Source organism: Sinohyriopsis cumingii, chromosome 2, assembly GCF_028554795.1.
Source record: "Sinohyriopsis cumingii isolate HCF-2022 chromosome 2, ASM2855479v2, whole genome shotgun sequence".
Classification (NCBI taxonomy): Eukaryota; Metazoa; Mollusca; class Bivalvia; order Unionida; family Unionidae; genus Sinohyriopsis; species Sinohyriopsis cumingii.
The window spans coordinates 93,874,410-93,901,634 of record NC_142962.1 but is presented as its reverse complement, the minus strand read 5'-3'; the positions used below and the strand labels follow the sequence as shown (position 1 = coordinate 93,901,634).

Here is a 27,225-nt window from a genome sequence, read left to right as displayed (position 1 = left end):
TAAAACTCAGAAAAACTCGGCAATTTACGGAATCGTGGTATCTTTCACGCAATATAATCACTACCCACTTACGATATTTAATTTATAAACACTGCAGTCGAATTAAAATCTGTAGAGAATTACATACGTAAAAGGAAAATTTTGATTTCTAGTCTCCTTTAAGTGTTATCTATAGCTGGTCCTAAATGAAAATAATGCAAATCTTACCTGAAATATGGCCACCATGAAGCCATCTCAACAAAGCTTGTTGATGCTTCTCCTAAAAGGAAAGTCATATCAACAAGGGGCTTCTAATAAAGACTTCTTATAGTGTCTAGTTGGTCCTGAATGAAAATGATGCCTAACAGATATCTAGTATGGTTGCCACAATAAACCTATTGAAAATCATGTTGCCACTAATTCTCTGGAATGAATGATCATATTGGCATAGGATTTTCATGAAAAGTCATTAAATATGTCTTGTTTGTCCTTAATGAAAATGGTACTGATCTTAAATTCAGTATGTCCTCCACAGAGGCTAATTTAAAAACCTTTTCAAAAATAACAAAGATGGTTCACCATAACAGCAGTTCAAAGGAAGCAATTGTCTTGTCTCGAATTCCTGGAAATTCTTTTCAGATAGTTGAACTGAGTCCCTTCTTGGAGGGACTCTTGTCTACTGTGTATTTCTGTAATACCCGGAATCATGACAGGATGCATCTTTATAATTACTCCATCATGAGCTTAAAAGTAGGTCACTGGGACCTATATTTCACTGACTTTGGTTCACTACGTTGTTGTTATACTTTATGCTTTAATTATTAAACTAGATGACTGTATAATCTCTCTTTGTAACTTCATATCCCAGAAAAGGTTACTGTGACCTATATTTCACATTTTTCTGGTTACGGTAAATGGCTGTTTACATTGTCTGACTTTTATCAACTCTTTACAGTACTTCTGCTTTGATATCATGGAAGAGAATGCTATTTTCTTTGTTTATGTCATTATGCCATGTAGGTAGGTATGTGGGTGGGTTGGTAGGTTGGTGGGTGGTTTCATAAATGTCAACATTATATTGGCTATCTAATGCCAGTTAAAAGCTTCAATTTCAAATAAAAGTTCATATATAAAGATCCCACAAAAATCTTTAGTTACAAAAGGGACCAATATCAATCTAAACTTATTTGATACTGTTTACAATGGCTATGTTAGACTAGAGAAGGTAGAGGTAAACTGTTTAATTATACACTCTAATTTATAAACTGTGAACCACTTTAGATGTATGGGTATCAAGATGTCATGATATGTTTAAAAAAATTAATACTTGTGGGTACTTGATTTTTGTGAAGATATTTTTTTTGAATTGAGTAACAATGTATTTATCTCTATAAAGGATTATATCCCTCTTTGCTTCCATGTATTTCTGAGCAACAGGCTTAATTTCTGCTGCATAATTCTGGTTCATTGTGTCAGTTTTTCATTGCTTGTACCTAGCATAAATGCTGATATCTGTATAAATGGAGACGCCAATATCCTTTTGCATGGATATAGACTCAAACAAGCATAATGTGACTGCTGCAGTTAATTTGCATGAATAGTAATCAGTAGTGCTCTTTTATGTCTTCAAAGCTCATTGCAGGGGAAGGCTGTTCTCTATTATAAAGGAAACTTGCATTGTACCTTTGTGCCAGCCACTCCCAAGGAGCCACCCAGATTTATCTGTCTGTGGGGGTCACATACTTTCATGAGTGTTATTTGGCTATTTAATTCCATACCTGACAAAGTATCACTTGGATGCAGTTACAATAGGCTTTGAATATACAGGACTGTTGTGCTAATTGTTTATTTTGAAGTTATTTGTATGAAACATAATTAGTAATAACATTGTGTTTTTGTGTGAAATAATGAGTAATATTTGTGATTAGAAAAATAAAACATGGGGAAAACTTTGTTATGCACAAATGACTAATATTTGAATCAGACAAGGTAATTTCTGTCACATCAATTTTTCTATTAAGTATGTAACCATGTTTAACAGTACACAGCGTAGTGTCTGATCCATAAATTATGTTGGATATTTTTATGGATCAACAGCTGCTAACATTATTCAAGGATTTGCATGCTTAAAAAAAGGGGCTCATTTTATTTCTTGAACTTGAATAAATTCATGTTTCTCAAATATTTTCAGATTTCATTGGATTGCATTATGTTCCATTGAGTATTCATTATTATAAATGTATATAATAGGTGCTTTGTGAAGTAAAGAAGGATGTAAACCTTAATTGAATTTGTTATTATAGCATCAAATATATTCATTACATTAGTGCAGAACTTTCAAGTTGGCAATGTTTCTCATGTAAATTAAAGTGTAATAAATTTTGATATTCCTCATCTTTCATAAACACCTCATGAATCCTGTTTCTCAGTACTTTAAATACCATTGGTATTAACACAATCAGGTGTTCTCTACCATGGTATACAGCACCTGGGAGGGGGGCTGGGGAGAGACAAACTTTGAATATTACCTTAGGTCATTTATCATTGTGACTTGAAATTTATAGTCTATTTTGCTCACAGAAACCATGGAAATGTTTACTTACAAATTTAAAGGGATTCACATTATTTCATTAATTGACAATTATTGCTTTTGACATATGTTGATTGATCTTGCCATTGTGTGTTTCAGAATGGTAATAACCAATGACATGCTGACAATTGTCAATGCCTCTCCAGAACAAGTGCAGGTAAGATTCCATACATGTACTTGTCGTGAATGTAAGGTGAGACAATTAAAAGTAAATCTGTGCTTTCATATAGATTCATAATTGTCATAATTACATTGTTACAGTGCTACTTCTTGTCTTAGATGTGCAACATTTTTGTTTTCAAGAGATAAAGCTATGGAACATGCTTGACACAAAGCTGGTAAAATAGTTCTATAGGTAAAACATTGCTTTTTTTATTGCTAAGTAACACTGATTGATTGTATATTTTGTTCTTGACATCTGCATTTTCCCTTTGAATAAAAAATACAACTAATATATCTTAAATTATTCCAAATTTCTTGCGTGTCCAACCATTTATAATGGTCAGGTCAGTCCTGTCAGTACCAGTCACCCATGGGACAAGACCTAACTGACCTTTATACACAGGTGACCTCAGTATGCAGGTTCACCTTTTAGTGTTGGTTTTTGAACCAATACCATGCACCAAGTATTAATATTATTATTATTATTATTATTATCATTATTATTGTGTTATTAAGCAGATTTAGTTTTGTGCACTATGTTCTCTCCCAAAGTTATGTTCCACACTTGATTACGGTATCCTGCTCATTTTAACCATCCTATAAATTAAGTTATCACTGAATCTTTAAAAGTCTCAGTTTGATTTATGCACCATTATAAAACATGAATTTTATTACAAATTGACAGCTTACATATGACTGAAACAGAGAACTGAATGTTGAGCCACTTTTTATAATAGGCTTAAAAACATCAGTTCACACTACATACAATATCTGGATTAACCATTTGATCAACTTATGGAGATTAGAGACAGCTTGTTTGAGAGGCCTTTGTTGTATAGGAAATTAAAAGAAGCCTTACATAGCTATTGTTAGTTACAAATTCTGAAACTTTGCCTGTCTTTACAGACAAGATTTTGCTTAAAGCAGTGAGTAACCATTATTTGATCAGGAACACCTGGCTGCTGACTGCAAAGCAGGTCACCATTATACTCATGATGTTGGGTAATTTGTTTTGGTGGGGGAATTAGAATGATCACTGAGACCAGGATACTGCTGTACAAAGATGACTGTTCAGACAAGTTTGACTAGGCAGTTTTGACTTTCGTCTTTGAATAAAAAAAATGGATTTGCTGTGTTAACATGTTTTTCAGGTGAGCAACCTAGGTCATATGGTGATTGTGCAGATTTAGATGCAGTCATTCAGGCACATTTGGTAGCCCCTGTTAGAAAATGATCTCCATTTTCCACTCTGATTTATTAACCTTAAACTTTTCAAGAAAAGGTTGAAATTACATTATTCCACATGAGTGTATGTGCTTATTGGCATGCAGGCATACATAATACTTACTTACAGGATACTTACACAATATAGTTTTATAATGGAAATTTCAAAAAACCTTAGAATATGATTTGTGGTGTTCTTGTAGTTTTAGAATTTTGATCCAGTCCTCAGCAGGCAGAACTTTGAGGATGGAGTCATTGGCATTAATGTATAGAGGTGTGCATTATAGATAACTGATAAATATATAGTGGTGCAATTTATGTACGAGTGATAATATATGATGGGGTGCATTAGGGAGAACTGATAAATGTATTGTAGGGTGCATTAGGGATAACTGGTAAATATATATTGGTGCATATTATGGGTAAGTGATAATGTCTGGTGGGGTACATTAGGGATAACATAAATATGTTGTAGGTTGCATTAGGATTAACAGGTAAATATATATTGGTGCACATTATGGATAACTGCTAATTATATTCATTAGTGCATTATTATAAAGTAAAGAAGATGTGGCTTGATGATTGTGTTCTTGGTTATACTTAGTGTTCACAAGGAAATTAATGGTATAGTTTAGTGGGGTGGATTATGGATTGCTGATATATGTTTAATGGTTCACATGGGACTGGTCTACAGATGTTATGAACTTCTGAGAGTGTGACAGGTGTAAGATGAAGTTGTTTGCATTTGCAGCATGCACAGTGGAGAGAATGTTAGCACACCTCTGTTAATTTAATGTAACATGGCTGAAATATCTTTGGAGATTGCAATTGTGGAAATTGTACATGATCTAAGCACACATCTAACCAAATTGACGGCTAAAAAATTCAGTCTGAATTAGTGTAAAGTACACTTTCTCTAGCAGTTATTAAAATATAATTGCAGTTGCATCAGTTGCTAAATGTAGGGAAGATTTCCATTGGTTAGAATATAACCGTGCGATCAGACCCAGTTGCATTTATTTCTGTATAACTGTATGGAGAACTACTTTATACTTGTATTAATATAGTCATGTGCAAAGTAACTAATGTAAAATCGGAAGATATAAATACTGCATAAAAATGGTGAGTTTATATTTTATTTCCAAATTTTAATAAATTGATTTGACAGAATCAAATAACATGTTTATAATTATTTATTTGATTAGGTTTGAAGAAAAAAAGCTGTGAAACTCAAAATATGCCAAGTAGAACATTGGGGCTCTGTTGTACAGCACTTTCAGTGCGGCTCATTACAAATGATTTAAAACAGTAGGTAAATGAATATAGGGATTGGGAGGAGGGGGATGTTCGAAGACTAACATTATAACAATTTAATTTACAGTCCTACAATGTAAGATGCCAACCTTGATAGTTATGTTTGAAGCAGTAGAAATCCAGCTTCTCCCCCGTTTTAACTGTCATGCTCGATGTCTTGCACTGTTGGACTGTTGGAACTTCTTCACAATAACCCTTTACCTCATGCAAGCGCCTTTGGACGCCTCTACTCCATTCACATGGAAGCGCCTTTAGACAGCTCTACTCCATTTGCATAGAAACGCCTTTTGACGTGTGCTGTAAACATGGCCACTTTTAGCGGGTTTTCATGGCCCCACCTTCGGGAAAAATACCCTATTAGATACCTCATTCATTGCTGTGAATGACCATTACGTCAAATCATGTGGTTGCTGTTTATGCTCTGGTAGAAACCTGCTATTTAAAGTAACTGGGTCATATTCTCCACTCTGCAAAATGGAGGTCGCGGATTTCGTTCAGTACTTTTCATGATTAGAATCACAACTATGAAAGCTTTAATAACTTAGGTAAAGACTCTGATATTGATGTAGGTAGCAATTAGTTTTGATAAATTATCAAATTCAGATGACTTAGTTGTGTAGACACAGACAAAGAAGATGTAAATTTCGAGTAAGAGAAATGGCAGCTACGGTTGGTCATGCGGCTTCACTGACTTGACGGTGAACAAGTTCTCTCAAGATTTTAAAGCACATAAAAAAATTCTTCCATGAAAAATAATTACACAGCTATAATGATTGGACTTTACTCTTAAATTTTTCCATACATATTAGATGTGTACCAAAAATGTAAAATGGTTAAAATTGCTGTTAAACGTAACATACACTACACTGCTTAACAGTTAACAGGCAGGCCTATGTGTATGGAGTCGAATAGGTAACAGGTGTTCTATTTATAGTGCACTGCACTGGGTAACTTAGCTACATGTGTATCGGAGGGCTAAAAACCATACACTCTGAGAGGTAAAGGGATAACCATTTATCAATTGTCTTAATTTCACCTTTAGGTAACCTCTGTAGGTAGCCTAAACTTAATGAACAGAAAAGTAGATTAAAAGGAACGAAAATTGGTTACTAACAAAACTAAAATAATTTGGCCAAGTCACAATGAACTCATGAAAGCCTCAAACCCAAGAGTCATTTGTATAACAAAATAACACATCCTTTGCTTTGAATTGAACTTCTACTCAGATTGCCTATTCCACTTTAGATAAAAGATTATGACCATGCTATGGAGTGTTCAAAACTTTAGATCCCCTACCAGTGGTAGAATTATTTGTTTGATGTTGCAGATGGAGAGTCCCCTGTTCTATAAATAGCTACATAGCAGATGCCTTCATCAAGAATTCATACACTTAAATAACTCTCTAAAACTGATAGGAAATATCTTTTAAACAAAACAAAATAACAATAAAAAATAAATAGTTATAATGAATTGCAATTATCAGAGTTTAATGTTGTTTTTTCTGACTTTATCTTGGTATAAACTGTCAGTTGCTGACTTGCACTGCTTACATAATGTCCTTCAGGCATTATTTGCTGCATGATTTGGCACCAGACAGTTTATATTATGATAAACTCAGAAAAAACAACATTAAACTCTTAAAGGGAAATGAATATTGCCTGACTAGACAATACCAGCTTCTGATTATGTATGATTTTCACAATTACAGCATGTAAAGAAATTTCATCCACAGTACATGAAAGTAGCATAGAGGTATACCAACATTCTCTCCATTGTACAAGTTGCAAATGCAAACAACTTCACCTTGCACATGTCCCTCTGTCAAAAGTACATAATATCTACAGAACACCACCTCTGTGGATAACTGATAAATGTCTGGTGGGGTGCATTATGGATTACTGATAAATGTTTAGTGATGCACATTGTGAATAAGTGATAATTATATGGTGGGGTGCATTATGAATAACTGATAAAAGCATGGTTGCACTAAAATAAGCATGAAAGGTATGATCTGAGTCCTCATCAGTGTACACAAATTTTTCTACCAGAGCTCACTTAAGCGAGCTTGTACGAGATGTCACCAGATCCTATGATTCATTTTAATTAGGTCACAGGTTCCTATACAGACTGCACAAGGGAAACATTTTACGTCAATGCCTTATTATAATTTTGCATAGTCAAGTCACTACTTTTGAAACATATCAAAATTTAATATTTGTAATGGCCTGTTCCAAAATTAATAATGAAAATCCTTAGTAAAAGAAGATGCATTCAGTTATTTGATGGCATCATCACAGTGGGAAAAAAATCCACCTTTGCATAAAATAAAACCCTCATTGCAAAATCTAATGCTGTGTCAAAGAGGGGTCAAAGTTTCACCTAATCCCCCACAATGTTCCTTTTCAAGTCATTTTACCTCCCTCATTAATGATTCATTTGATATATATCATTAAAATACATTATTTTCTTCTCTCTCTCTCTCTCTCTCTCTCTCTCTCTCTCTCTCTCTATCTCTCTCTCATGTATATATATCTCTCTCTCCCTCATCTGTGTGTGTGTGTGTGTGTATATATATAGTGCAACCCCGCTATAATGCACCCCGCGATAACAAGAAATCGGATATAACGCGGTTGTGGCATGGCTCCCAGAATTTTATATATTCATTCGTGCATGAAATTTTTTTCCTTCAGAGTAGGTAAAATAGTATATAAAAAATGTATTATCATTTTGGGGAACAGATCATGTATGAATTCGAATATATTACGATTGTGGCATGTTTCCTGAAATTTTAAATACATGTACGTGTATTTTTCTCGTACCCGGAAAAATATTATTTTTTAAAGTACATGTACGTGAAATAGTTTATAAAAAATTTTATTATCATTTTGGTCAAGAGATCGTGTATGAATTCAGATATAATACCATCGTGGCATGGCTTCTGAAATTTAACAATTTCACCAGGTTCTTGAAGTGTTATGCCAAAATAAACATTATCGGAAATGTTACTTATTACTGATCCATGAGTAAAGCCATTAAGTAATCTTTGTGATTGTCTTCAATTAATTCTGTATACAGTCATTACTCAAACAATAGCTGACATGTGTTTCTCCTTTAGCTGCATACACAAACAAGCAGTAGACAATGCGGTGGTTTAGAAAAGATTCTCACAATTTAATAAACATAAAAAAACTAAAGCCGCCAACATATTTGCTGGGCTTGGCAGTGTTATTAGACGCAATCAGTTAACCAGTAAATAATGCCCACTTTTATAGCTGGAAATTGAAAGGATATGAAATTGTACATGCGTTCAGCTTAAAAATCTTTATAAAAGTATTTTTCTTATGTTTCTTTCGATATTCACAAAATCTGAAGTAAAAGTTATCCATGCCGAAAGCATGTGTTGTTTGTTAATTATTCTTGCTGTAGTCGTTCAAATGAATAGGCGTACAAGTGTTAATTATTGAGAATTTACAATAGATAAAGGTACATGGAAACAAATATGAGAAAATTTTAGCAATATGAAATTTGTACAGACACCGTTCATAGACCCTGGAACGTAATAAACCGTACATGTGCTTCATCTTTCTTAACATAATTTTGCTGTTAATTTTTCTAATATACATTAGACATGAATAAACGTGTATGTGCCAATGCAATGTTCTCTGAAAAAAGTAAGATACTGTAAAAGCCTGCATTAATGCAACCCCACTATTAACCTATCAACGCGATCCAATTTTTTGGACCCCAATTATCGCGTTGTAGCAGGGTTCCACTGTGTGTGTGTGTATATGTATGTTTATGTAAATAAAATCCTGGAAGAAAGAAAGCAAAGTTTGGGCAAATCAGATTGGATGCATTATTTAACACCTGGAGATATATTTCAGAAATCATTTAAAAATCCAGCACCTACCCCCTCCTCTAGTCCGGTGCCAGAGATGTCCCCAGTAACGAACCCCTTTGGGACCCAGATTGGCCTGAATCAGGAAGAGAAGCAGAAGATAACTCTCAGCTTTGTTAATGACTCGGGAATGAATGCAGAGTGGTCAGCAAAGTAAGATGTTACTCTCTATATAATTACCCTGTAATTTTTTGTACCCTGTATTTTTTAGTAATCCATGGTAGGTATAGAAATCATAATAAATGTATCATACAGAATTTCATATTTTTCATCAAATCCTTTACATTTTCATACAGATAGCTCCAGTGGTCTCTGTGGTTAGAACATCCATCTTGGATGAAGAAAGTTGCAGAATCGGACCCAACTCAAGTCATACCAAAGACTTATAAAAATGGTACTCACAGCTGCCTCAGTAGGCCCTCAGCATTAAGAGGTTAGTGTTAGTACTGGTAAGCCTAGAGTCAGGATAATGTGACTGGGTTTGACATGATGGGGCATGATGCCCCAGTGCTAGACATCACTGTAAGCTGCCACACTGCAGATATTGTAGCGATATGATGAAATTGTTTTAAAGCTACTTTAAAAATTCAAATGACAAACACACATATACATACACACAAACACACATACACAAACACACACACACATACACTTTCATACAAAAATATTCGTAAGAGCAGTTTTATATATTCACAAAGATCAAAAATATAGCCAAGTATCTATTTAAAATTTTATATTAAAATTAATTACTGCTAAGGTGTTTTATCATGTTTTAACATTTTATAATTATTTTTTTACCTGTAAAATTTGATATTACGAATTTGAATGAAGTTGAGAAGTTCACATTTGATAAGACTCAGCAAAATATTTATTATGAATGGCAAACATTGCATTTTTCAACCAAGAGTGTTATTTATTTTTCCTGCTGGTAGCCTCATTTCCCTACTGATAGCCTCACTAGTTTAATCTCATCTTTGGACTTTCATTCTGACCTTGACTAGAATTTTGTGGACAGTGCATTTGGTTTCAGCTGAATCCTTTGGTATATTTAATTAGTATGTAATAACTCAGCATGGCATGATGTAATAGCAGGTCTCAAAATAGGGAGAGAAAAAACTTATCCATACATATTAATTGACATTGGAATAGAATCTCTCAATGACCTTGTACATGAGGAAGATGATACATGGTGTAACTGAATAAAGGTTACAATTGACGTCTAACCTCTCTCTCTATCCATTGCTAATGTAGTGCACCATAACAGGTACATATATTGAAATGATACTGTTCAAAACACACACCATTTTACGCCCAATTACAGCTAGCTCTCTCTCTCTCTCTCTCTCACAGAGACACACATTCACATCTTAACTTACAACAAAAGAACTTTAATACTTTTCATATAAGATTATTGGCCCAAATAAAAACTTATACAATGAAGAAAATATTTAATTGGGGAGGAAACACATGGGTATCCTCTAAGTCTACAGTATGGTCATAAATGATATAGTCACATACTGCTGGCAGAATATACATAATTACATAATTTGTAAAGTATTTTTCCTTTGCTTGAAGGCAAAATATAGAAACTGTACTGTTTTTCTGATTACCTCATCAGATTTATTACAGAATGAATTGCAAAATATTTCATAAGATGGATATATTTCATAGTACATTGGAAGAAACTTAAATCTTAATTCAGATTTTTTTGCATTTTAATAAAAATCAATCTTTGGGGTTTTTCTGCTGTCACATAAATAACATGATCTATATACCTATTCACATTTTTTGTCTACTTGTAACTATATGAATAGGAAGTTCTAAGTGAAAGAGGGTGTATATTTTCAGCAACATATAAGTATTTTTCACATTCTATAAGACTTATAATTCCTACTTTTTAAGGTGATGATCCGGTTACTTATTTGTAACATTCTTGCAAATTACATAGAGTATATTTGCTTGAAATGAGTGAATAATGGATATATTTCATGGAGTGGGTGAAGCCATGAGTGAAAATATTCAAGTTTTTCACCTATGAGATGAAATATATCCGTTATTTTTCACTCATAGCAAGCAAATTTTCTTATTTTCTACTCAAACATACTGGCTAGCAAGATATACTGAATAACAACACATTGAAATAGCATAATTATTAGTAGATCCCATTTATGTTCTGCTGTGTTTTGTGATTAGTCGTACAGAAATTTTTTAAATAGTAATGTGATTCTTCATCCCAGTTCAAAGTAAAACAGCACAGTAAGAAAAAAATAATCTGCACACTGTTGGGTTTGAACTCAATTCATCTGTTACAGGAGACAGCCATCATAACAAGTTCAGATTTCATGGTTATCTTGTTATCAACAGAGCAATGAAAGTATTTCTCATAATTCACTCCAATGAATTATCACAATTATTAAATACTAAAGCAATTCCATATTTCATACGTTTAGGGCATTTTAGATGAGGTACTCTTAATTATCAAATTTACAAGATTCCAAACACATGAATCCTCCAATTTGTTATACAGAGCTTTGATCCATTTCTTTTAATTTCTGCAGATTTTTTCTTGCTATTTATTTCTGAGTTCCAGATATATTTGTTAAAATTCCCTTATACTGTTTTCCTAAACTGGTTTTGGAGAGTGTATTTCTTCTTTTTCAAATCTATGTATTCCAAATCATACCCAAATGATTTAGGAATATTTGATTTTCCACAATCTACTTTAAACCTATCTGCTGTATTATGCAACATATTTAAGAGCATATCAGGAACCAGTTTTGTATTCTTTATGACACTGGTTAAATTATCGTTAAAAAAATTACTGAGTAGCTATTCTAAATTAGTCACAAAAAATTCTTTGTATTCTCATTCACTTAAAGCAGTATTAGAGTTTTGTACCTAGATTTATATAATCTAGAGCAGTACTATATTTTTATCGATAAATGATCTTATTCAGTTCTTGACAATAATATTATACGATATACTAGACTCCCTCCATTTGCAAGACATGTAAAATTTCCCTGTTCATAACCATCTACTCCGCCATTTATAAACTTAATATGAAATGCACAGCATAACTGAATCAAAATTTTACCAATTTCACTCACCTCCATATCTCTTGATTTTCTAGGTTATCAAGTTTGTCAATCTTATCATGTTCAAAATCAAGCAATATAATTATAATTACTTATATATTCATCTGAACAAGCAAATTCTTGATATCACCACTCTTCCTGAATGGGCCTTCTGGTTAGAGCATCTGCCTCAGATGCGGGAGGTCTTGGGTTTGATCCCTGGCCAAGTCATACCAAACACTTAGAAAAATGGTACAGTGTGACCCCGCTATAACGCGCTCCGTTATAACGCGAATTCGGATATAACGCGGCCGTGGCGTGGCTCCCGAAATTTCATATACATGTATTTTTCTTGTGCACAAAAAAATTCTTAAAAAAGAACGAAAAAAAACTTAAAAAAGTTGTTTATCATTTTAGGACAGAGATCGCGTATGAATACAATATGCACGACGATCGTGGCTTGGCTCCTGAAATTTTATATGTATTTTTCTCGTGCATGAAAAAGTATTTTTCTCGTACACGAAAAAGTACTTTTTCTTTTTTCTTAAAAGTAAGTAGAAGAAAAAAACGCATAAAAAGTTTATTCCGGGATCGCGTAGGTCTTCGCCAATGTCGCAAACTTGGATTTTTTTTCCTTATTGGCTGCAAAACATACCATGTGTCTTTTTTATTTGTTGGCGATATTGTTGGCTGTTTAAACTTTTATATACAACCATTGGTTTTGGAGTGCAGAAATTCAGAGGCCCCATGAAAGGAAGCCGCAAACTGGATATAAAATGCACTGAAATTTGTCTTTTGTTACATAAACAAATTCTTTGTCTATACTGACAAGCCATCTAAACAGTGCATTGTTATATCATAATCCGCTTATCCTGACATCTAGCGTGAGTTCTGTATGTTGTGAAATATCCGCTTTTTTGTCGTTGACATTTCTGGTAACGGAGATCAACTGGACGAGGCATTCTCTCGTAATGTGCCTTTCATCGGATTTTCGGCCGCTCGCTAGTAATTAATATATTTACAAAGACTGGCATTTGTGTGTGGATGGTAAGTAAAATTCCTTTTCTTTTCACTCTGAATTAAATCCTTCAGAACACTCACGTTTTCTATAATAATATATGTCATCAGAACACCTGCGTCTCTATCGTCCGTTGACCCTTTGTTAATTTTCAGACGCATGCGTAGAAGGCAGCATCACGCTGCTACCACAAATGTATCAACAAATTTTTTTTTTAAAAATGGGTTTATTCAGCAGGCATGGAGGGACAGAAACTAGAATAGTCTAAACGACGGCCAATTCATTTTAAAAATGTATCCAGATAAAACAGTTTGCTGAAATTTCAAAGGAAACAGATTACCTTTGAAGCGCCGACTGTTATGAAAACGTACTCAGCAAATAGAAAAAATCCCCGTCTCATTCATGCAATACAATTATTTGATGTTGCCGCCACAGTAAGATATGGGCATTGGTTTGGTTCTCCAAAGCTGTTCTTTAGCGGCGACTTCAAAAGTGCATACACCCTTCATCAAAGAAAGCCGACTACAGTCTTTCAATAACAGCAAAGAAGTTTTCTTCAAAGGAAGTCAGTACTAAACTGAAATAAAAGTGATGGAATCTGATGGATTTTTGCATTTTCCAACGTGACTGGAACACTTTAACTGTGCTGTGAACGTTTACTTTTTGTAGGGAAAAAGTTTATGCCAACGGCTAACTTTTACCGACTTCGAACGTACTTCAAAGTAAATGTGCTTCGTCATTCGTTACGTGATTGTGCTATGTTTTTCCATTGAATTCAGACCAATATGACCTGTTGCAAAATTAGTGAATATTTTAAAGCTGTGTATGCATATTTTCGATGGAATCACTTGTATTGTGGATTCAGTGTATATGATGAGGTTCGCAGGTGACTACACTGCGTTGATACTCTGATCATGCTATGCATTAGACATTTTATATATGAACAGTATTCACGTATATGTACCAATTCATGGTTCTCTAAATAAAGTAAACTATTATATGATGTCTTCTCTCTTTTCACTACAGGTGTTTTCTCATTTAATATGCATTAATTCAAGATAGCAAATGTGCCGATGAAGCACGTATTTTACAGCCCGCATTTATTACTCCCCCCCACACACACACAATTTTTTTTTGGGGGGGGGAGGGTACATTTTCTTCAGCTAACTGACTTGGTTGCATATAACACGGTTCGGTTCATAACACGGTCGAATTCTATGGCTCCCAACTACCGTGTTATAGCGAGGTCCCACTGTACTAACAGCTGCCTCACTCAGCATTATGACGTTAGTGTTAGGACTGGTCGGCCTGGTGTCAGGATAATGTGTCTGCGGCATGATGCCCCAGTGCTAGACATCACTATAAACTGTCACACTGTAGACATCATTGCAATATGACTGAAAAATTGTTAAAGCTATGTTAAAAATCCAAATCATACACACACACACACACATACACTTCCTGAATGGACAGTCATATCAGTATGGGGATTTCCCTTAAAGACTTATTATGTCTAGTTGGTCTAAAATGAAAATTGTGCCAATCATAACATCTTACATGGCCACCACAGCAGCCATCTTGAAAATTTGTTTATAACTGCTCCTCCAAAAAGAAAGTCATATCAACATGGGGTCTTCACCAAAAGGTTTCTAATGGTGTCTAGCTTCTATTAAATGAAAATAATGCCAACCTTACAGCTTACATGTAAACATAAATTTCCCATCAACCTTAAACAAACTGAGAGGGTATTGAAAGTTGTATCATCAGTAGGAAATGGTGCATTCATTTATACAAGGTTGGAAATACTAATCCAAAACATAATAGAGCTAAAGTTAAAATATCATGACTGTTTTGACTCTAATGAAAGGTAATCAGACAAACAAAAATGAGGAAGTATCACAGAAATTTCTGGTTCAAAAATTTTTTTCTCTTTTTTTTTCATTGTACAGGTGCAGAATAGTTTTCTGAGGATATCACTGATGTGAAAAAAATGTATTTTCCTAAACGCTTATGTGGAAGGAGAGATAGAGAGAATGTATTTATGAGAGTACATCGGTTTCAGTGTGTGTAAGAAGTGTTCAAAATTAAGATAATTATTAGTATTTTGTTTAACATTTCATGAAAACTTTGTGGAGCTACATGCATTTATTCTGAAAATCACATCCTGTGACATACTAATGCAGTCCATTTCACAAGAATCATTTGAGGAATGAGATACAAGTCCATCAATATTATGAATGATAATCCACAATGTTTAACTATGCCATATCATTCATAATGTTCACAGTTAAATCACCTGGCTTGGGGAAGACATGGAACATTGTGTTTTATTCTTATATCATTCTTTAACTAATGTGGCTTGCGTTAATGCCTCCATTTATTGTGTTATCACCAAATAATGTTCTTTGCAATTGCAGAATATTTTTAATTTCTAAAGCAAGATCTGAAGCTTCCGGGAATGTCATATCACTACCAGGTGACACAGATCATATATTCTCAACATTTTCATTAATTCATCATCAGCCTGATTGCCTTCATGGGAGCACAATACAAGTTCATGCTCCCTGTCATTTGGGGTTTCCTCAACTGGAACATCCTCAAACTATCAGTCCAGGTTCTGGTATTAGATGCTGGGGCAATGCCACCATTGTCATCACCATTAGTCATTTCTTATGGCCTCTAAATATGTAGTACTTGTAATTGCATTTGACCATCAGTGATTACCACCTTAATTTAGTTGAATATTTAGCATGGAAAAGTTTGATATTCTTTAATTCTTCTCAATTTCTTTACTTAATGTTCTTTGAAAGCATGATGTAATCATGATCATCAAGAACCTTGCCCCATGTCCTGAGTAATATAAATAAGCATTTTGATAATTTGATGATCCTGCCAGATAGTCAGCACAAACTTGCCAATGATATAAACAGTTATTTTAAGCTGTTTGTGCATTGTTTATTTTACTGTGCTAACAGGTGCAAGAGTGCAGCCTGAAAAGAAAAAAATGTTTTCATATGTTTACTGCAGACAGATTTGTCTTCAAAACTTATTAATCATTTTTAGACATCTACCAGTATTTCTCATGACTCCTGGGTTATTGTTTCTGTTGAACGAACCTTTCAGCAATCCATACACTGAAAGAATGGTTAATTAGGTGACCATTTTGTTCAGTATTTAACAAATATCCAAAAGATATAAATATTTGCAATAGTTCTACATAAATTTCCTTTACATTTCCATTTCAGGTGTTTGGAAGAAAATGATTGGAATTATGAAAAGGCTGGGTTGGTGTTCTTGGAATTAAAAGTAAGGTTTAGCAGATACTATCCAGATTCATATAAACATTATGATAATTTTACTCTTTTCTCATCAGTCTTGCTATCTTTTAAGTACTTTAATTGGCCATATGGCCAAGAGGAGCTAATGGTATAGCCTTGTGTCCACTTTGCATCATCTGTCATGCATTTATCAATGCATTTATTTATCAATATTGGAAGGAGCCGCAGTGAGTCAGTGGTTAGCATACTGGACTCACAACCAAAAGGTTGCGGGTTAAGATCCTACCATCAAAAAATTCAGGTCAGCTTCAGTGGTATTTTCTTGGGCAAGGCACTTGACTCCAGTCGCCTCAGCAATACATAACCTGCTTATGTTGCTGAGCCATAAAACATCAAACCAAACCATTGTCAACATTGGCCATTTTCAATTTCTTAAATGTCACTGGACCATATTCAACCAAACATGGCAGACAGTATCCTGTTATGAAGGGCTTTTAAGTTTGTATAGAGAGTGTTTATTTAGGTGTGGCCACCATTACAAAAATGAGAAAATCCTTGAAGTTGCTTTGGCTTCAAAACCATTCAATAGAATTTGACCAAATTTTGAGAGAAAAGCATCCCAACATTTGGGTCTTAGGCAAAAATCAACCAATTACCTTTGGCCATATTTTCTTATTGGTCTATTAGGTCCTAAATTGGTCATAAAACTAGGGAAAAAACACCTCCCTTGAAACTAGAACAGTTGTTTGCTAAATAATAGTATGTTGATATATAGTAATATACCAATATTGGATAATTTCTTCGTTCATTTTTATTTTTTTATGTGTTGTTTTTTTATTTTCTCTTAATGTTTCTAGAAGCAGAACAAGATTCCAGCTGAAGCCTTTCTCAAATGAATTAAGTGCAGATTACCACAGTGGTATTCATGACAGAATTCTTTGAAAGGATGGTAATTGGGAGAGATCTGACATCAAGATAGAAAGGATCAGGCATGAGCTACACCAGACTTATTTGAGAGAAACCATGAAGAATGTAAATTCTCAATATTTCTTTATGAATTGGACAAGTTTTAACATTCTTTGTCAAGGATTGGACAAGTTTTTTGTTGATTTAGCATTTTTTGTCAAGGATTGATTAAGTTTTACTTTGAGTTCTAACATATTTTGTCAACTGTAATGTCAAGAGTTAAAATGAGAGAGAAGGAGAGATTTTTGTTTTCATAAACATTGTGCAAAAGAACATTGAAATATTTCATTTGTGTACAGCTTACAACAACTATAAGAATAGTTTTATGTATTATGCATAAAGATATGTCAATTGGATATCATCATGTCAGAGATTTTCATCTGTCTTGTTCAAGAAAAGAAAAAATATTTTTTGTTCTCTCTAGATTTTTCTTACCTTCATTTTGCCATTAATACATTGAAAGAATCAGTTTTCAGAGTTAAATTCACCTGGTCTTTTTTAATATCCCCATTAAAGTTTGTGATTATAAGAATTTTTTAACGAATAAATGTCTTTGTTAATTATGTAATTTTTCATGTCTCAAGATAGTTAATAGGTGTTTAATGTAATTAAATGATGTTTACACAAAGAATGGAGTCCAACCAGGGCCTGTGATATGGGTCAATTCAAGGTCAGGTCAGTGGACACGCACACTAAGTTGGATTAGCTATCAGCCAGTCAGAGACAAGGGTCTGCTGCGCTGAGGTAGCTGACAGTGGTCAGTCTCAAGATAGTTAACATTGTCAGTTTTACCTCTTTACAACTCCATGTGGTAAACTCACGGAAGCAAAATACCTGTGTTATTTTGCATAATCTAAGTAAAATTCTTCAGATAAGTTGTGATATGCAGACACAGTGATATGTTTTGTATATTGTTTGTTAAATATTTCCTCGTTGAGTTACCTTTTAATTATCCATTTCAGCAAAAGGTCAAATCTGTTAATTCTATCAATTACAGATATGATAATTTGGCTACATGAAACATAGTTCATGTAAATTCTCTATTGTCCATAGGTTTTAATTGGCAGTCACTTAGTTATAACAGAAAAATTACATAAGGCTGCATTAATAAAGCTATTGACAGGTCCTTTGCAGCCATATATCTCACAAAACAAACACGTGTTTACTTCATCATATTAGGTCCCCTTCTTTAGTAAACAAAAAGAACTTGAGAGAAAAATAAAATGTTCACATAACTGCATTTTTAGCTTCGGCTTTTATTTGTTTAGATTGGGAGGAATACCTCTAAAAACCAGTTAGAAAATTCCTTCCAGTGTGGAACAAAAATTTTAACAATAGAATAGTATCTTCCATGTTGAAGTGGAATTGTATGTTTGACATTGTCTCACTGCAGTGCATTTGAAAAGAAGCAAGGGAGATTTTGACTAGAGGGATAGAGGAAGATACAGCCATATTTTTATATTTAGTAGAGCAGATAAGCAGTCAGGGTCATCATGAGTTAAACTCTGTTCTAGTCTTTATGAGTGCATTTTGGAATTCTAATCTGAAGTATTTCATGGTCAGTTATTATTCAGCTCGTGGGCAAACTTGAATCCTGAAGAAATTTAAATCCTTTTCAACTGTGTTTGTACTTGAGACCTTTCTCAGCCCACATTCATCAAAAAATAATACTGCAGAAGTTTGGGCTTTGTGAACTTTTCATGTTGAAACTGACTATCATATACAACAGTTTGATTGATATTTAATGTTTATTTTAGATCTGTGTGACTTAGCTGTTGCCATGAAATTGGAGCTATGTGATATTCTTATATTATTTACTGTCATAGCAGATCCTAAATAGGCATTCCATTATGGCTAAATTCTTCATTAAATAAAATCTTTTTTTATTGTTTTAGTTTCATAATGGATCTCAATCAAGTCACAGATTAGTGTCTTGATTCAGAAACTGTTTCATGTAATTTAGTGTTTGGTTGCATGCTGCCCCCTTAATATACTGTACATGAATAATTCACAAACTAACTTACCATGCAGGGGCAGGTGTTGATAAAAAAAAATTTGTTGTAATAAAAGACAGAAAATAATAGGTTGCAATTGAAATTGGTACATGAAAACTTGATATATTGCTTGTTTTATCATTAAAGATGTTGGTTAATACATGAAAGTTTGGAATTTCCATCATGAAGTTGACTCCATTTGAATAAGGAATCATACATTTTGTGAGATTTTTATTAATTAATACATCTTTTCAATGAAATATTGAACAATGAAAATGTTGGTTAAAATGCTTATTAAAGTTGTGAAATTTGTGTTTTAATTGTTTAATTAATAATTTATTATAATCACTATAAATATGGGTATGCATTCATTTATTTCAATGGGAAAAAAAGTCACTCATTTGTCACATTGATGTTTGAGCCTTTCCATGAAAACTTAATGCTTACTCCGGTATTAATCTGGACTTATTTTGACAAATGTTGACAACTTAATGCTCTTTCAGTGCAATGACAAGCTAATTAACAGATTGTCTCAAACCAATTACAATACGTGAAAGATGTCAACATGGACTTAGGTCTTGTTAAAATCACACAAACATCTATGTTTTTACCTTTGGCTAATATGTAAAATATTCTTCAAAATTTGCAGTGATACATTTCTAATAACTTTCAAGTTCTAATAAAAACTTTCAATTTTTGTTTTTTGTCTCTCTGTTTTGTAGATTTTTTAAATAATTTCTCCATTGTTCTGGCTGAGTGTAACTGTCACTGCAGAATGTACTTGTTAGTAAAAACAACATAGAGTTGCACTTCATCATTGTCATGTGCTCTCAACAAAGAAATGTATGGTGAAATTCTAATTGCAGTCTTGATGTATTAACCAATGCAAACATGTTGATTGGTTTGTCTCCTTTGTTTTAAAAAAAATTGTAATTATAGCTTTGGAGCTCTTTTTTTTTTGGTGTGTGTGTTTGTGTGTGTTTGCTTACGATGGATGCATAACCTTTGATACTGAGAGGTAGGCAGCTCACACTTTACTAATGCACGAATTTGTGAGTACAGCATGTAAACTTGATTCATCTTAAAAGTTTGTCATCAGTTTATTAACTTTATTTGACTTCTTAAGATCTAATGTCCATTTAATGTTAAAATCCATTATATAAATATATATGCAGGTCAAAGGAGGTTATTATTCTCATGTAACAACAAATGTTTCTAGCACCCCACCCTCCCAAATAATTGAAATTAACCAAAAATTAAAGTCTCCCTCGCTATTTTGTGCTGCATTCAAGATTTATGTATGACCTAAATGCAAGTCTTGCCAAATAGTTTGTTTTTATTAAAATGAAATCCCATTTGAAAATTTTGATCACCATTGGCAGTTTTGGCAATTACTGTTGCCATCATGGGTATCACTCCACATGGAAAATCTCCAGTCTTTGAGTTTACATGCCTGAATAGCCATGTATTGATTTAATACAAATCAAGAACTAAACAGTACTCAAACATGTATCCATAGTGGACTATGTTGCTGCCAAACCAGGCAGTTCAAAAACCCTGTCATTAGGGATGAAGAGAGAATGTATATTTTATCTAGTTGTTTGTTTCGTCAGTTTAATAATCTGCTGAGCAGGTTTTACTCATGAAAATATATTGTCTGTATTTTGGATGGAAGCTTTTTCAGGTTGTGTCATACACTTTTAAAAAAAAGCATATTTTTTCAGCATGAGATTGAAAGTTGTCTAGTAGCTTTTGTAAGTAATATAACATCATGAAGCGTATACTGGTTAACAGATGTGTAAAATTGCATTTTTTAAGACATGCTGGTTACTATGGCTTTATGCTGTGAAATGCATTGACCCTCATTGACCTCCCACCCCAGTAAAAAAAACTAGTAGTGAAGAAACAAAGCCAGCAATATGATGACATTATTTATTACAAGCATTCATCCAAGATTTCTTTTCACAGTATGTGCAATGTATATGCTTGCCTTTGTACATGAATTATGTCAGGCTTTTTTTGTGCACAACATTGAAAATGTGTATATACATGTACCGCATTTTGTAAAACTGTACACTTCTTAATAACTAAGCATCAAACAATACATTTTCCTTTCTTACTTTATAGGTACTTACTAACATGTGTGATCCCACTCTAAAGAGGACACCTCTCTTATAAGGCCATTTTCCTACTGCAAAAGAAGGGTCCTTGTCAGATGGGACTGCTGTATTTGTGCATAATTTGATTAAGATTATGAAATATTTTATTGTACATATACAGGCGTGTGTGTGTTGTGTGGTTTAGCATATCAGCACAATCATGGCTATATAGTCCCAAGTAAGTTTGGGGTATCCAAAAAATGGGCATGAAAACAGAGAAAGACTAAAAGATGTAAAGTCCTTAAAATACAGGATCATTATTTTGATCTTAATCATAGTCTTTTAAGGGGGTTGTTTCAACCAACCAATGTATCAATGCATCAGTAAAGCTGCCAGTATTACCTCAATAGAAAACAGTACTTGCCTTGTAAAAGTTCCTTTTAATCTTTTTTTTAGTGTTCATGAATATATTTTTTTTGTCATCTAGCTGGTTTTTATTTATACTGTATTGATATGTATAATTGTTTCTGTATCATAATACATATTTATATCTGGTTCAGATGTATCGTTTCACAGTATCTTCTAAAATAATCCAATACCATCTCAGCTGGATCATCATCATGGGAAGCATTTTAGGGCAACAAGGTTGCCTCACTTAGTTGCCTCAAACAGCTTGCAGGGCAACACATCATGCCTATTCTGCATGATTGAAAATGCCAACCTGTTTGTTTCAAGAAATAAATCTTATGCATACAATAATTCAGACTCTTGTTGTCTCTTTTTTTTTTGTCTGATGGGGAACTTGTTTATAGTAATAATTTGTTTAGTATGAAGGGGAACTAGTATCCGAGTAAGGGAAAATTGTCCAACTTGCCTTACACATGCATGGAAGTTATACATGTTCTTTAAAGTCGTAAGACAAAAGCATTTCCCAAAAGATTTAAACTTGTTCCAATTTATCCAAACATACTACATCCAACCATCTATCTTCTGCTTTGTTTCTTCCTAGATGCTCATGTCTTGCACTTGGAGGCAAAGGGAACCAATTATTATTTGTTTTTCACTAATCATATTGTTATTTACTCCTGCACCAAACTTAAAACTACTCATTAAATCATAAAACGCATTTATATGCGAACTGGGAATGTTTTCAATGGTCAGAGTGCAATAAATGTTATTGGACAGAAGGAGTTGAAATGTTCCATCTGTATTTTGAATTATTTAGTTCTTCTAGTTATGGACCAAATGAACATATTGAATGGTATGTTATCATTACGTTAGCGCAAAATGTTAAATAATAAAATGCATTTAAATGCAAACTAAATGTTTTCAAAGGTCAGATTATGATGAATGTGCAGTTGAACAGAGCCAGTTAAAACGTTCCATAACCTGTCTGCATTTTACAATATTTAGCTCTATTGGTCATAGACTATTGTTAACACCACTTCTAATGAATGGATGGTCATATTAATATGGTTTTTTACTACTGGACTTCTTACTATGTCTGGTTGACTGCAAATGAAAATGGTGCTGATCTGGCATCTAATATGGACAACATGGAAGCCATTTTGAACATCTTGTTATTGCTGCTCCAGAATGGTCATATTAACATTGGGTTGTCGCCAAAAGACTTCGTATAATGTCTAGTTGGTCCTACATGAAAATGGTGCCATTCAGAAATCCTTCATGACAGCCACAGTGGCAATCTTGAAAATGATGTAATCACTATCACTCCTGAATTAATGGTCATATCAGCATCACTGACAGACTTCTTATGATATCTAATTGGTCACAAATGAAAAATGGTACCCGTCCGACTTCAGATACCACCACAATGGCCATTTTGAAAATCTTTTAGCTACATCTCCAGGATGGTTGGTCATGTGAGTATTGTACTTTTACCAAAAGCCGCCTTATGTCTAGTTGGTCCTAAATGGAAATGGTGCCAACCTAATATCAGCCTAGCATTAGCCTACTTAATCTTGGATCAGTCCAGAATACACTCATGCTGGGATCAGCCTAGCAAAGTCCACTTAAGTTGGGATCAGCCCAACACATAGCCTACTTAAGATGGGATCAATTCAGAATACGCTCATGCTGGGATCAGCCTAGCAAAGTCTACTTAAGTTGGGATCAGCCCAACACATAGCCTACTTAAGATGGGATCAGTTCAGAATATGCTCATGCTGGGATCAGCCTAGCAAAGTCTACTTAAGTTGGGATCAGCCCAACACATAGCATACTTATGATGGGATCAGACCAGAATACTCAAATGCAGGAATCAACCTAGCACTTAACCTGCTGAATCTGGTATCTGCAAAGAATACATTCAAATGCTTGGGTCAGCCTAGCAGTCTACTTAAGCTGGGATCAGCCCAAAATACACTTTGATGCTGGGATCAGCCTAGCACTGATTCTACTTGAGGTGGGATCATCCCAGAATAGATTGTAGATCAGCCTAACACAGATTGGGAATCATCATTGTATTGTAGTGCTCTATTTAGAGTCTATCCCTTGAAAAGCCCTAACAGAGACAGCCAGATATTTTATTTAAGTATTGATATTATTGTAGATATACATTTTGACTTTGGTTGATTGTTTGTAATAATGAATAGACTTGTTGAATTCGTGGAGAATGCAATAGACTCGTGTAAAATTTATCTTCTTACAATGCATGCATTGAACCTTTACTCATGCAAATCTGTATTTTGTTGTACATAAGATTTAAAATATGCTTTCAAAGCTAATTAAATTTTATTAAATTATAACTGAGATCAGTTTGGATGTTTTTAATATTTGTTTGCTGCACCTTGAAAACCCATAAAATTGAAAACATTTGAAAAGTACTAGATCAGACTGTTTTAAGGACTAATTGGGTATAAGTGATGTGCATGTGCTTGTAATTAGTATTGTAGTCATCAGTATAATGATGGTTGAATACATTACAATGTTATTGTCAATGAACCTAAGAATTCATCTCAAGACACAAAATTCCTGAATTATACTAAATAGACAACTGTAAAGGTTAAAAGAAAAAAGGGCTTTTGAAAAGCAAGTTTTTGTTAAGATTGATCAATACAGTGTATGCTAAGAAAAGATGGCATATGAAGTATAGTAATAATGTTTATCTATGCCAACTAACTAGAAAAAGATTACTGCCCTGTGAATTTAATGTGCTATTTTAATGTATGAACTTAGTGTTTAAAAGAAATGCTGCTATTAAAAATAATATAAAATATCTGGATAACTTGGGCTCTTTTTAATCTACATGGATAAATATTAGATTGGTTCTAAGCTCATTATGTTAAATATTCAATGAAGCTATTACCAGTCTGCATTTATACCTATGAGCCACAACTAAGGTTTCCAGATGAAATGTAATTCTTGTCATTCAGTAGAAAATTAAGAGGGAGTGCATGTGTTTGAATAAAGATTTCTTTTTAAGAATGGAGTCAGCTTTGGAGGAGGTTAGTGACAAATTCTGTCATCATCTTAAAATTTGCCTTCTTTGCATTGTTTTCTGTAATAAACTTTACCAAATATTATATGTTAAATCCTCTTTCATAGATATGAATATTTCTATACTTTTTTTACATATGCCTTTTTATGACCAACACCATTCATTTTTTGGAGATTTTTCATACCCAAGACATTACATACCTGATAACTGTTGCACCCAAAGACATTTTTAATTGAATAATGTCATTTTATATGCATTTCTTACCCAAGACAAACTGTACTTGAGGAATTTCATACCCAGAATAATTTGCACCAGATTCATTAACAGTAACATACCTAATGGATTTCACACCTAACAAGTTTTGCAATCAAATATAAAAGATGACATTATACTATTAAAGACATAAATGTCAAATATATTTCTTTAATGTTTCTTACCTGAAGAGAGTTATCTTGTCCCATTCAAAATTTTTTTTGATAATTTTACAAGTACCCATATATTAGTTTGTGTCCGATTATTAAAGTACTTGGAAGAAATCTAAATAAATTAAAATTTTCTCACTTAGAATGTTCTTTGCTCTTCTGCCTTATTTAGTGCCTTGAAATATTACTGAAAGGTTAGATTACATCTTTTTGTAACACACTCCTGCCTTTCACCACCATATGTGGCCAACATTCCCTCTCAAACTTTTCTGTTGTTTTTGTTTTAGAACATAGTTCTCTGACTTAAACATTTCTGGCCTGGACACAAATTATAACAACAAAACTTGAAATGAATAAACTTGTTGAACCAGAAGACACATCAATACAGAGACTGAAATAAGCAAGCATACATGCAGTTTGGTCAATTCTCAATTTTTTTAAATGTCTATTTTGTATAATTTGATAAAGTGTATGCAAAGAGCCTGGAATAGATGACAAGATTGCTCTAACAATTGGGAATATATCTGATTATTATGATTGTCTAATTCAGTATTTTAATTTGTTGATGTTGCTCAATTTTCTTTTTAAGTTGGAATTACTATTAATGTGTTTTCATTATCCTTGAATAAACATCTATAAAAATAATTTTAAAACTTACTCTTTCCAGTATTAGCTCACCTGGTCATAAGGCCATATCTTGTATCCATTGCGAGTTGTCCAATATCCATCTACAATTGCTTGTTACCGTATATTAATAAAGTTACCTTGCATTTGATTGGCTGGCCTTGTTATCACTCTGAAGACCATATTTCTGATTCAGTTTGATCAGACTTGAAATATTGGGCAAGCTTGTTAAAACTTTGGTGGAAGTTTATTAACATTTAACTTGGAACATGCTTATATTGTAAAGTAGTTGGACATGTTCGATAATGAGCAAGATAACAGGCACATTAATGATGTGATCTTGTATATTGTTACTATTACGGACTTGTATCATTAAGATCATGGAAAGATTAAAAACAGGAACATGATCCCTACACACTAATTATGTAATATTGCATCAGACTGACTAAGCTGGTTACCATTCTGGCAGCCATATTTCTGATCCGAGTTGGAGTCCTATATATGCTTACATGATCATAGTTTTAGGTAAGTTCCATAACGAGATGCAAACATACTAAAGTGAAATATAAAATATGGGTCACAATGACCTTTTCTAATAAGGGTGTGGTACTTGTAAAGACATGCCCCTCACCAACTTTAATGAGTCTAGCTATAACTATATGCAGGGTGTAAAAAAAAAAATGAACCTAATCCAATTAAATGTGAATTGAAGGTTACAGTGACCTTCAGTTATAATGGTGAGGTACTAATAGAGATGTATACAGTTACCTAGTCTGGTAACTTTAGCATGAACACTGAGAAATAAATTTAAAACACAATACTAAATTCATATCAGTGAAAGGTTAAATAAGGGTCATAGTTACCTACATTTGGGTTGAGTGTATAGTAATCGTCAAGATACATCCCCTTAATCAGTTTTCACAATTCCAGATGTAATAGTAGTTACACACAATGCAGAAATATAATGAAGCTAATACAAAAGCGCAATGTACAAATAATGACTATGTACAAAATTAGCTGCCTACCCAAGGGGTATGTGCTATGAAATCTGTTGCCTAGGACAAAGAAAAAAAAGAATTGTTGAGAACCAGTGAGACTGTGCATATGAATATGCTTTCATATG

At 33.5% G+C, this 27,225-nt stretch overlaps 1 protein-coding gene across 1 annotated transcript in view; it reads left to right on the top strand.

Moving 5' to 3' along the window:
* Window positions 1-26,123, top strand: part of LOC149805395 (nuclear RNA export factor 1-like) — a 122,425-nt gene extending 96,302 nt beyond the window's left edge. Inside the window, exons 21-24 of the mRNA XM_089949921.1 lie at window positions 2,669-2,726; window positions 9,154-9,320; window positions 16,505-16,565; window positions 17,395-26,123. Coding sequence (XP_089806047.1) covers window positions 2,669-2,726; window positions 9,154-9,320; window positions 16,505-16,565; window positions 17,395-17,433 — 325 coding nt within the window. The 3' untranslated portion in view covers window positions 17,434-26,123. The remainder of the gene's footprint in view (window positions 1-2,668; window positions 2,727-9,153; window positions 9,321-16,504; window positions 16,566-17,394) is intronic.
* Window positions 26,124-27,225: the final 1,102 nt, after the last annotated feature.